Source organism: Opisthorchis viverrini, assembly GCF_000715545.1.
Source record: "Opisthorchis viverrini unplaced genomic scaffold opera_v5_191, whole genome shotgun sequence".
Lineage (NCBI taxonomy): Eukaryota > Metazoa > Platyhelminthes > Trematoda > Opisthorchiida > Opisthorchiidae > Opisthorchis > Opisthorchis viverrini.
Window position 1 is genome coordinate 783370 of NW_008751847.1, and position 12559 is coordinate 795928.

At 44.2% G+C, this 12559-nt stretch overlaps 2 protein-coding genes across 2 annotated transcripts in view; one reads left to right on the top strand and one right to left on the bottom strand.

Moving 5' to 3' along the window:
- The window catches only part of T265_07888 (hypothetical protein), a gene marked incomplete at both ends in the record, with an annotated part of 8259 nt that extends 8165 nt beyond the window's left edge, over nucleotides 1-94 (bottom strand). The window contains one exon of the mRNA XM_009173538.1: nucleotides 51-94. Within this exon, the coding sequence (XP_009171802.1) occupies nucleotides 51-94 (44 nt within the window). The remainder of the gene's footprint in view (nucleotides 1-50) is intronic.
- T265_07887 (hypothetical protein) overlaps nucleotides 1-12559 on the top strand; it is a gene marked incomplete at both ends in the record, with an annotated part of 195892 nt that overhangs the window by 48771 nt on the left and 134562 nt on the right. The window contains 4 exons of the mRNA XM_009173537.1: nucleotides 2457-2590; nucleotides 3630-3947; nucleotides 8187-8405; nucleotides 9143-9358. Coding sequence (XP_009171801.1) covers nucleotides 2457-2590; nucleotides 3630-3947; nucleotides 8187-8405; nucleotides 9143-9358 — 887 coding nt within the window. The remainder of the gene's footprint in view (nucleotides 1-2456; nucleotides 2591-3629; nucleotides 3948-8186; nucleotides 8406-9142; nucleotides 9359-12559) is intronic.

A 12559-nucleotide genomic window follows, 5' to 3' on the forward strand; every position in this document is an offset into this window, starting at 1 on the left:
ACCAACGCCACAAACGAGAGATTCAGCTGGGTTCCAGGCGAGTTTCTCACAAAACCAAAATTGTTTGCAAATGAGTGTACTTCGCTAATTCCATGCAAGTTTGTTTCAAGTTGACGGAAACTCGGAGAGTGCACCTAGCTGATGAGCCTCAAGATGGGTGAAACCGGTCGTGGGCTGTCGAAGAATTTTCAACACTACGTAGGTGCATGTATCGTGGTATCTCGAATATCGTACCGACTGAAACATGAGGCGGTCTGGTGCAGCACATTCAGTTGCCTGGAGACATCAAAACCGAGAGATTCAGCTGGGTTCCAGGTGAGTCTCTCGCAAAACCAAATTTGTTTGCAGATGAGTGTATTTCGCTAATACCTTGTTGTGGTCGTTCTAATTCAATTAAGAAATCTTTGAAGAGGGGATCGTACATTATTTCTAGGAAGTATAATACCAAAGTGAAATGAGAATTTAACAAGCACTTTGTGGTACACAACACTCACAGGATTTCGACAGCTCACGACTGGTTTCATCTTTCTTGGGGCTCATCGGGTAGGTGCAATTCCAAATTTCTGCCAACCTTATCTATCAAAACTGGATGCAGTTTGTGAAATACATTCATCTGTACAGTAGCTTGGTTCTGACGAAGACTTAATTTCATCTTTCTTGGGGCTCATCGGGTAGGTGCAACTCCAAATTTCTGCCAACCTTATCTATCAAAACTGGATGCAGTTTGTGAAATACATTCATCTGTACAGTAGCTTGGTTCTGACAGAAGACTTAAATGAATCACAACTGGATTTTCTTCATTATCCTGTAGGTAGCCGATAACCTTACTACTTCTCGGATCGTTAGATACCTAAAAAAACAGAATTCAATGGAATTCGCACGCCCTGATCCCATGTCTGAAGTCGCAGAAGCCCCTGGCGCACATCTACATATCGAATAAGAGGTGCTTTTAACTTATATGGACAGGAAGTTATTTTATCAGACATTTGTTCTACACAAGAAATTCAGTTCTTACATTCCAAAGCTGCAATACTTTCTTGAATATCTTAAGTTAGGTTTCTTCACTTAATGAACTCCCATTTCCTACGAATCTATTCATACACAGTGGGCTTGCGTCACTTTTGGGACTTGCCGTCGTGCCGACGGTCACCGCACACACACGGTCCCCGACGGTCCCCTGCGACATACTGTTTACTCCGAGCTACATGTGAGGCCACCTGAACTCTCTTTACTTGCGGTAAACCTCAGGGAATGGGAACTGGCGGTGAACAGGACAAACCGATCTAAAGCCGCCGCTGACAGTCAGGCCAAATGGGGACAAGTGAACAGTGTATGTAAAGGGTAGTCCGGTGACTCGCACCGCTCATGAGACTCACTCAAGGTTCACACATGTTTCCGGCTAGATTGAGCCCTTACTTAGCTTGATCTATAGAACGACGATCACAGAGAGTCAGTTCTAGTACAACATCCCGAGATGCCGAGAGTGATGAATGGATCGTTTACAGATAAAAACGCACAGGAGTAAAATACAGCGAAATATAGTTCAAAACGGGACAATACGATGTAATATATTCCACAGGGAATGAATGAGATAGCGTCGAAGCGAAACACAGAGCTCCTCCACGCAACCGACAAACCTCTAGTAGAAGTAGTACTTCTCAAGCCGAAAAACAGGGCTATCTACAAGCCTTTAGTCACGTGAATCTACGTGTGCTCATACAGAGTTTTAATAGTGATCTAGAGAGGCTACTCCCATCTCTTTTATGACACCGAATAGATCCATCTGTCACAGCGTTTGTACCATATGGCTAGTTCAGCTCCAGTGCGATGAAATTATCAATTTTGAGGACAAAAACATGGATCAAGAAGTATTTTCGGTTGCCCAGTCTTGTTCGAGTTACAGAAACTTACAAAACTTACAAAAAGTGAAGTGGTTTCCAAATTACAAGCGCAGCACAATTGCTATGGAGAATCTTCATCAACAATCGCATTTACTTGGAATTATGATAAACGAGATGGCTGATTTTTGTGCGCCTATGGATTGGAACGAAGGAGCATGAATCCAAAGTAATCCACGGCGAATCGGTTTCTACGGTACCACGTAATTATTTACAATCGAGATTATAGATTGAGGTTCGGCTCCGTAACTTTTGGATAGATTGCAAAACAAACTATCACAAGCTTCATATGGGTTTTGAAAGTTACAGCAGTTTGACCTGACCACAAGAATCTAAAAGATGACATCAGCGTTCACGTATTACCCAGATTTTTCTGTGTGCCTTCCTACCATCAGAAGTAGCAACACTTTAAAATAACGGCCGGATTTCTAGTTCAAAGACCAAACTTCACGATATCACGTTTTTTGTTATCATCTGTATTAATTTTTTCAGGAGAATGGAGATGAAGATATACGAAATATTTCATTTCTAGAAGGTAACCGTATATTTGTTTTTTAGGCTATGCAAACCAGAGAAGAGTGAAGTGATTTGCTCAGCATCGGGTGACAGATGGATCAAACGCCGAGAACAGTTTATTTTCATCAATGGGACCGGGTGCAAAGCTCGACAAACGATATCGGAGGAAATTATCGGTAAGACGTTTTCTCCGGTAAAATCAGATTTAATATTGCTGGCAGTATGCCCACAAACCCGATAGTCAGTCCACTTAAGATGTGAATGGAGAGTGGTCCAGATAGTTCGGTGGTTAGGGCGTCAATTACTGACTGGAAGGCGCGTGATTCGAACCTAACCCTGGTATCTCGACTTTTCTTGTCTAGGTTTGGGCAACCTGACAGTATCTCAGCCCTCGAGCCTCCTTCATGTGGCATGGCAGCTAGGCACCGAAAAGGTGTCACGGCTGAATAGCTCATTGATTGAACAATTGTTGTAAGGTGTACGAAAGATGTAAGCGACTGTAAATGTGCTGAGTAAACTCTTTGTGAAAACAAGTTTGGAGTGAGCTTTTTCGTTTCAGTGCAATTATCTGTTGAGCTTGGTTGCAGAGCATTTTTGGAAAAAGTGCTGTGGGTACTACACAGTCTAATCAGCCATGGTCTTGCCACCCTATTTATTAGTAACTGGGGCACCCATTCTGCTCAGTCGGAGTGCGATTTTAAAGTTAGTATGCGAAATTGCTGGTCGGACGGACTGGTCAGCAGCGCATGTGGACACGAGGAGCTGGACGCAAAATACAAACATCATTTTCAAATGATCTCGCACCCTATCAGTTGCCTGGCTACACAAACTGCGATTTTTACTGAACATGTTCATTTCAGCAAATCATGTCGGAAGGGGCGCTCAGTATTCGCACAATGGAATTGAATTTTCGAAAGTCATAACGTGCCCCTAATGACTAAAGCTGTCGAGCAATTGGGTTGAGAGCACCAGTCCAAACTTTTAGGCCCTGTTCAGGCACCCGAGGGACTCAGCGATGCTGGCAAATTATCCAACAGGATTTTCAGCCAGAGGTGTGGTTGCTTCGGTGATCACTGAAATTTGGTGAGATGCAAAAATATGAACGTAAATTACAACGGCTTTTTGTTTGAGCACATACGCAGGTGGGTGGACCGTCACGCTGTGGTTGCTGCCCTCACCGAGAAGCGAGTTAAAGGATTTTATTCTTGTATTCAGTGGGCCTGGAAAACGTGTCAAAGCCTATTTCTGCTACGATGCAGTCCTTTGGAATCCATCTTACAGTACTCAGCATAGACGGAGGGACTGTACCAGCACCGTTTCATCAAACGCAACGGATTCCTAGTGGGTCAGCAAATGCACCGAAGTTTGTAGCAACTGATCAGGAATGTTTCCAACTTGTCACAGTGCTGAAGCTGATAATCAACAAGCAATGGTTTGGAGTTTTCAAAATTGATACTTGTGAAGCGGAATCGGTTGATCCCGGAAAAAATCAACTCAATACCAGTGTAGCGGTGTATACTACTGATGAAGCATGTGAGTCGTGTCTGGTCTGGTGTCCAAGCTCCGCTACCACATCTGACGGAAATTTAAGATTGCTACGGAAATCATGAAACTGCTTTGCAGTGCTCGTTTAGGATTGTCTAATATTCAGAGAACATTCAGTAACGTTCAAGAGGACGTTTGAGAATGTCTACTTTTCACAAGCTCTGTGCAGATGGGATGTTTACTTTCGTGTCTAAGGGCTTGTCAACGCTTAGCTCATGTTTGCTAGTAGACACCGCAACTTAGGGTGTTCTTCGTTTCCCCAGTAGTCGAACGCTTATCAGATATCGGTACACGTAAAATTTTGTGTCTATCGTGCGTACTATTGGGACTGATGGGTGTTTGGTGTTGGGGTCAATAGTATGAGTTTTGACCTGAGCACAAGACGATACAAGCCTGGTACATCCATCTGGTGAGTATCAATCGAATCATAAAATGCAAGAAGCAATTCTAGAAACACTACAAACGAGAGATTCAGCTGGGTTCAAGGTAAGTCCCTCGTGAAACCAAATTTGCTTCAAATGAGTGTATTTCGCTAATTTCGTGCGATTTGGTTCGAAGTAGAACACAGGGTTGACGGAAACTCGGGGACTGCTCCTACCTGATGAATCCCAAGAAGGGTGAAACCGGTCGTGGGTTGTCGAAGAACTTTCAGCAACTTTATGAGTAGTGCGTTATGACTATGCATGTATCGCGATATCTCCAATATCGTAGCAACTAAACCGTGACACAGTTTAGTGCATTCAGTTGCCTTGGAACGTCACAAACGAGAGATTCAGCTGGTTTCCAGCTAAGTCTCTCGTAAGACCAAATTTGTTTTCAAATGAGTGTATTTCGCTATAAACACTTCTTGTTATTCACTAGGTATCAGTTTTATTCCTAGTAAGTTTCATGGTACGTGCCACTGGTGGGTATGATTCGGGCTCGCAGGTTTCCACTGCTGAGCGGCTGGAATGTGGTTGTGTGTTTGAGGAACCCATTTCTACTGTGAACCAGTTGAATCGGGCGCCGATACTGTCGTTAGGTTAATAGTAACTCTATTTCAATACACTATTATCTGACTGGCAAGTCGGGCGGCGCATTTCAAAGGGCTGAGGTATGGGGCACCAATCATTTCCAGTGGTCCCATAAACAAACTAACCTTTTTACAGGATCCGGATGTTTCTTTCTGAACTTAGAAATACTCGGGGGAGGTCACCAAGTGCAGTGCTAAGTAGCTCAGCACTCAAAAGATGCGTCGAAATTAATACCTTCACTAAGTACGCCTAAATTTTGTGTCCATCAGTTCGATTTCTGATCAATGGTGTTGAAAATAACTTGGCTTACTGTGTCTGAATCGCGTGGTCAGCTTCCAGTTATTAACGAATATCCTGGTTGTGGAGGCAGCAAAAAACCCTTTTGTCAGTGCTTAAATTATGAGACAGTGAAAAATAAAATCATACAGCTGTAGCACCATTTCGGCACAATAGCCGCCATGCGACCCGAAAGAAACACTAGAACTGGGATACTGCCAAGTTACCCAAGCCTAGACAGGAGCAGTCGAGATGCCGGGGCTGAACTCGAATCCCGGACCTTCCTGTCAGTAAGTCAGCCTCTCAACCTCTCATCTCTCTCGAGTTCAGTGGGACTATCGCATCCGAGGAAATCGGTCGTTCGGCGCCAGTTCACCTGCATCGACACCGCAGAAATGTGAGCTGCCACTTCTGTTGACAATGTAGTGTGCCGTCCAATAGTCAGCATTAGTTAAAAAAAATGATACTAGATGGGATCACATTCTAAAAGTGGAGTTATTGCATGCTGAGAGGCCATGAAGGAATCTACGACTGCTTCAAAGGGCGGTTTCAACTCCTGGAACCACAGCTTCCGGTCATGCACCGTTGGAGAGTCATATGGCTGCCTTGTAGTTAGACGGGCTATAGAGACACCTGCAATCACGTCAAATGATATGGTGTTGAACGTATCCACAACTAATGACCTCTGAGGTAGGAGGTCTGTGTAGCATATGGCATTTTTGGTTACTTTCGGAGGAGATAACACGTTTTTCTAGATAGGGATCCTCAGCATTCAGGAACAGACTAACTTTATCTGCAGAACAAAATCTGCACCAAACCCTCGAAATCTCTCTGTCCAATTGTCAAGTTCATGATACTAGGAAGTTAGTGGTAGGTGTGTGGTGAATATAATGCCGAGGAAAAGGAGCAAACAGATTGGCAAAATCTGATATAATGAGAAAATGAAGGAAATTATTTAGGGGTCATGGAAATTTACGCGGACTACTCCAAAAACTCAGTCTGCGACTTGTTGTTCTATCAGATGGAGTGTATTTGAGCTAGTTTAGTTCTATTTTGAATTCACTGTTTTTATCAACCGTGGGTGGACATTTCACAGAGTTGGATATATCCCAGAATTCGATGGAAACCCAAGTCTAGGGCATTCAGACTGGAAGAATACACTAGTCTTGTGGGCTGCAACAGTGCCCCATTGGGCAGTCATCCAGGAAAATCAAATTTGTGTGTGCGTCTGAAAAAGGAGTAGATTCCACAACTGCGTAATCATAGAAGGTTCTCTAACAAAGAACTCATTGGGATGAAGGAAACTACTCACAGGGTTGCTGAAAACTCTTCGACAGCCCACGACCTGTTTCGCCCTTCTTGGGGCTCATCAGGTAGGCACAGTTTCCACCATCCTTATGTTCTACTTGAATATCGTGCCAACTGAAAAATGAGGCCGCTTGTGCGCAGCACATTCAGTTTTAGAATATCATAAACGGGAGATTCAGTTGAGTCTCTCGTGGAAACCAAATTGATTTGCAAATGAGTGTATTTCTCGAGAACTCATTGGGATGTTTTCCTGACTAACTTTTATTGTCCTCAACTGGAGGGGCTGACAAAGGCATCTAACGAGTCCACACCGAACAGTAACTCTTGGCAAGGAGTTGCTTTGGAACGCATATTTATCGTACACCAATAGTTGAAGAAAATTTCACGGGTTGGTTCAACTGTGAAAAATCTTCTATTCTATTGTTTTCACACATATAACCTCCTAGTATTTTGTACCATTTCTAGTTTGCCCTCAAACACTCGCGTCAGGAATCAATGAACCGTGCAGACGAGGACGCCAGCTGGTGGAAATGATTCGATTCGTGCCAAAGAAATGTGTTTGCGTCCCAGTGAAGTATTCTCAAGAGATTTCATGTCGTACGTGTTTGCTAGCTTACGTAGATTTGTTCGTTCATTTTCAAGATCATAGTTTGTTTCGACAGTGAATACTTACCATACTTATTTCATAACGGTACAAGCCAGCTCGGTAGTTAACCATTAATGATTAGTTTATTATGTACGGACGACGAACTTATGGCCTCTAATGATGGTCACGTGAACGCAGGTTTATCCGAAGAGGCGTCATTATGTTGTTGTAGGTGACTGCAGGACATGCGCTCGAGTTCTGCACGTCCTTCTACTGTTTTGGAGGAATTATTCTGGTGACTCTGAACCACAGAGAAGAAGGATTGGACTTCAGATTCGCCTTTGGCAGTGGTGTATATCTTTGGTCCTGGACACCTGAGATGTGTGGTTGCCGAAACTCGACCGCCTGAGTTATTGCGTCTGCACAAGCGAGTGATAGGATTGGTCTGCGCAGGGGCTCGAAAGACGACGCAGTAAATGTCCTGGCTGTGTAGATCAACTGACTCGCTGGTCAGTGTTCCCCAGTCATGGATGCTTGAAACCTGCTAGGCAGTTTTGGCTTTGCTGTTGATGGTCAATGACGTCGGTTGTTGCAGAGCTCCAATGAGAGCTAAGCTCACCTCCTCCAGTCTGCGTAGACTCACCAGAATTGTGGCTCTAGGACAAGTGGAGAATCGATCAAATGACAGCGATTTTAATTCAATATCATTACTTCATGTGGTATTTTGTCGCTTCTGACGAATGATGAATTAGTTTGGATGCAAAACACGTAACGCCATATAGTTTAGCCACCCTGTCTTTAATGTACTTTATCAATACTTCACCCATTTTTAGTGAAATTGGCAAGGACCAGATTCGGTTTCCTTTTTCAAGCCTCACGAGAAAACTTCTTTGAAAAACTTCTTATGTTGGCTTTTTATGTTGATTTCTTAGTACATATGAAGTAACAGCCAAGGAAAGATGCGGTGTATCTCGCAAGTACAGGCCGATAAGTAGCACCTTATGCTGTGTGTCTGGATCTGGCCGCTTTTTCTTCTCTCTCCAGCTTGTCGTTCTAGCCGGCTGTCCAATGAGGATTGTCGTAGCAATAACGGCGTTCGTGTGATCACCTACGAAAGACGTGCTGGCGACGAATGTGAGAGGCGACATGTGCGAATGAACAATGAAACGTGTACACAAGGAAACTTAAGATTTGCAGTTGAGGAACATCACAACGACAGCACATCTGGTCACCTTACGCGGGCACGGCGATCTGTTGGAACTGGTGAGAGTCTGTAGCATTAATTTATTGCTTAAATTCTGTCTTTGTTTGTTCCATTGGACTTGTTGGAAATAATTTGATTCAGTACAGTCAGTTTGAGTTTGCAAAATCTCGTTTATATTTGTACCATATCACCTTGTCTGCTAATGAGAGGGAACTTTTAATAAGCCATCAGAACGTAAGACTCCCAGCTTGCTGCGACTCGATGGATGAGAAATTAGCAAACTCTACACAAAAAGCACTGCAACCCTGTCAAATACGATATGTGGGTAGCACCAGTAACTGATAGCCAATCAAGGGACATCTTAATCGAAGGTGACTGTAACTGGTCCTCGGATGGATGTTTCCAACCGGATAGTCAAAGTAACCGGGTGCAGAAGGACCTGAATGACCGATCTCTGACCGTCGGCACAGTACGCATCCCCGAAGCTGTCTTCCTCTTCCCTCGCAAACACGGACTTGGGCAGTTTTGTATTGGTCTATCGGGGGTAGCCGAGGGTTATTACGTAACGGCTAACAAGGAAACCCACTACTGAGGTTCTCAATAAGGAAATTTGAGGCACGAGTAGGTTTGACGATTCCGATTAGCAAAACGAAGGATTAGGTTCGAAAATCCACTGTTCGATCTAGAAAATAACTGAGTAAAATCATAGAACAGACCTCGGTTGTCGACGCACTTGGCGTCGTCAAGTGCACAGGTCACTGCCACATACAGCACGGTGTAGAGCTCCTCACTCCAGATAAGGGCGAGCGGAATTTCGGTTCGCTAGTGTGGGTTGTGGTCGCTCCTTCCAACACAAGTCTCGTGATTCTAATTGGTGGTGCGACCACTCGAGAATCACGACTGAACCAACAACGGGACACGAACACGCATGAGTATGTGGGTCAGGTGCGCACATCCACATACGACGCACACGCCAGAATACCAGTGTCGAACGGAGCGACCTTGGCGGCAAGTGAGTGGTGGTTACGGTTGAGCTAAAAAACAAGTGGAGATCAAAATCACATGGACGAAGTAAGCAGACGAATGATGGAGTTATCATGATGTTAACTTGGATTAAGTGCTCACCATATTAGTAATATGACTACATCCCCAAGATGAAATGCACTACAAGTGGTTCCAAAATACCTGGGAACATGAACTTGCTTACGTTAACTGCATTTCCCCAGTAACGGCCATTGAACATGGAAAAGCCCAGCACCGAAGTCTGCGGCTAGGCAATGTGGTGTTCAGGTCGTTCCGCGGAGGTGCTACTCCATTCCAAGTCCAGCAATGAGTACGGTGATGCTGACATGGCTCAAAGAAGGTTAGTGGCCCATTGGGGTGGAGAGGCAGAAATGACAGCACCTTCCTGGATAGACCTTGGAGTCGGGTTGTTTGTGAATGCAGCCCAAAGTGGGTGGTAAACTCCATCCAAGGCTAAATAGTTGTATGAGTCCGGCAGCGAACTGTGAAGGAGAGTTGGGATTACTTCGAAGAGAGAGTAAAAAGTGCTTGAAACCGCAGCGCTTCTGACATGCGGATTGATCATCAGAAGTGAGTATAGGGGGCGAAAGACTAACCCAACTATCAGTAGTATACACTGTTACACCAATGATTTTCAACTTAGTCAGTATGGGGGTGTCTGTTCAGATAAACGGAGCTCACGACTCGCCGACTGATGCCCACGGTTCTGTATGCGAATCTAAGTAAAACATGATGGGGTACTATCATAAAGTACACTTGATCTTAGCACTGGACTGAGGTTTGATTATAGAGAATGGAGTAAAACCATAAAGTTCCCCCGTTTACGGAATCCTGACACTGTGAGTCAATCGCGTGTTAGTTCGAGTATCGCATGGTACGAATTCCTACTCATTTCTTTTCAGAAATTGCTTTTTTCCCTAACTAACTGACTGAGATACAGAGTTTACCTTCAAAGGGCCTGCACAATTTTAAAAAAATCTTTTTGTGTAGTTTGTAAATCTTGATTGACTCTAGTTAAAAACGATGCGTTAGTTCATATGGGATACAACTTTCTATGATGAGCACAGCTACGTCTGTTGCCGTTTTGTCCGAGTCTTTTTGTTTCCGGAGGGAGAGTCCTCGCCAACTTTATTGCCTATGACTAGTTTCCAAACTCATCACTGCGTGTATTGCAGCTGTCGAAGTTTGCGCCAAAAACCAAGTATTCGTTGTCAACAGAAACCCATGCCCTGATACGTGTGAACGAGTTTTGTTTGGCAAGCCGAATGTCTGCCACCATGCCCAAGCAGGACCGGGCTGTGAATGTCGTCAAGGCTACGTGCTAGATGGGATAATCTGCGTGCCACCAAGTCAATGTGGATGCCTGAATGCCAGTAAGTGTTCATCTTCTCTTATGCATATCTTGGATAGTAACCGCATTACCTGAATCCTAAGATCTAGTGCTTCTCAACTCGTGTTTGCAGGGGACTTCCATTCTTTAGGGAACTCTCACTCAAGTTAAAGTGGACTCATAATAATGGAAAGTACTCACAAGGTTGCTGAAAACTCTTCGACAGCCCCCGACCGGTTTGGTCCTTCTTAAGGCTCATCAGGTAGGCGCAGTCCCCGAGTTTCCGTCAACTTTATGTTCTATTTAGACTCATAATAGATGAAATGCGTAGTGGAATCTTCGGTCTACCCTGAAAACCCTCTATATCCTTGAGATAAGTGACAGTTAGAATGACTGACAAATTCGTCAGCAATTATTGTAGGAAAAAACCTCCAAACTTCAGTGTTGGAAACAACTGTCTCAGTGATGATTTGAATCTAAAATTGATCGATAAAATACCCTTCAGTCCAACTTAGAGCACCGAAGAACTTTCGTCAGTCTGCAGCAGGAGCAGTGTGATGGAGGATTTTTTATGCCTCATTTGTTACTCTGACATCAGGGTGGATGGCTTCAATGAATTCAAGTAATTGTGTTTACCCTCACATTTTCGAGGGATTTCACAGACACTGAGACGAATTCGTGTGATTTTGTGGCCACCAATGACGAAAAGAATAGATGGGCAAACCACAATTACATCTTTATTACTCTTTGACTTTTATTTGTTCGTGTTATGACTTGGTCTCAATCAAGCACGCGTGGATGCGAACTCAAATATCTCGCGAACTCAGCGAATATACACTCATTTGCAAACTAACTGGCTTTTTCGAAAGACTCACCTGGAACCCAGCTGAATCTCTCATTTGTGATGTTTCCAAGCAACTGAATGCGCTGCACCAGGCCGCCTCATGTTTCAGTCGCTACGATATTCGAGATATCGCGATACATGTATACATTCGTAATGTACTACTCATAAGGTTGCTGAAAATCCGTCAACAGCCCACGACCGGTTTAGCCCTTTTTGGGGCTCACCAGGTAGGCCTGGAAACATCACAAACGAGAGATTCAGCTGGGTTCAAGGTGAGTCTCTCGAAAAACCAAATTAATTTGCAAATGAGTGTATATTCGCTAATTTCGTGCAATTTGGTTTCAAGTAGAACATAAGGTTGACGGAAACTCGGGGACTGCGCCTACCTGATGAATCCCAAGAAAGGCGAAACCGGTCGTGGGCTGTCGACGGATCCTCAGCAACCTTATGAGTAGTACATCTCGCGAACTCATTCACCATCCCGCTGGTGAGTCAAATTCGATAATTGGCACGCCTTGGTGACCAACTATCCACTACAGATGTCGTACGTTCCCCTTTTCAAGAACTTATTTGGTTCTATGCATTCTGTGGGTTAGATTTTTGGGTGAATTCACACACCTGGGATTTTCTATGGAAAATGGACAGAGATGGCTCAAATTACGTAACCACAGCTTCCATAGCTCTCTCCTTGCGTTAACCATACTCATAATATTACCGAGTCACTGCTCATTTGTTGAGTGCCGTCCGTATAACAGAGTGAATTAGTGGTGGGCTCACTGGAGAGAGGCTAACTCAGCGTCTTCTTCTTTCTAAACCGCAGTTTGTGTTGATCGAGCGCCGGCTGAAAAATGTCATCAATGGCGGGCTGAGGGTCGTTGTGAGAAGGACCAAGTTGCTATGTCCAAGGTCTGTCGAGCCACTTGTCACAATTGCCAACAACCCTGTGAAGACATGATAGCAACGGTCCAGTGCGAACAGCTCAAACAAGAGGGGAAATGTCAAGACGTTTCTATCGG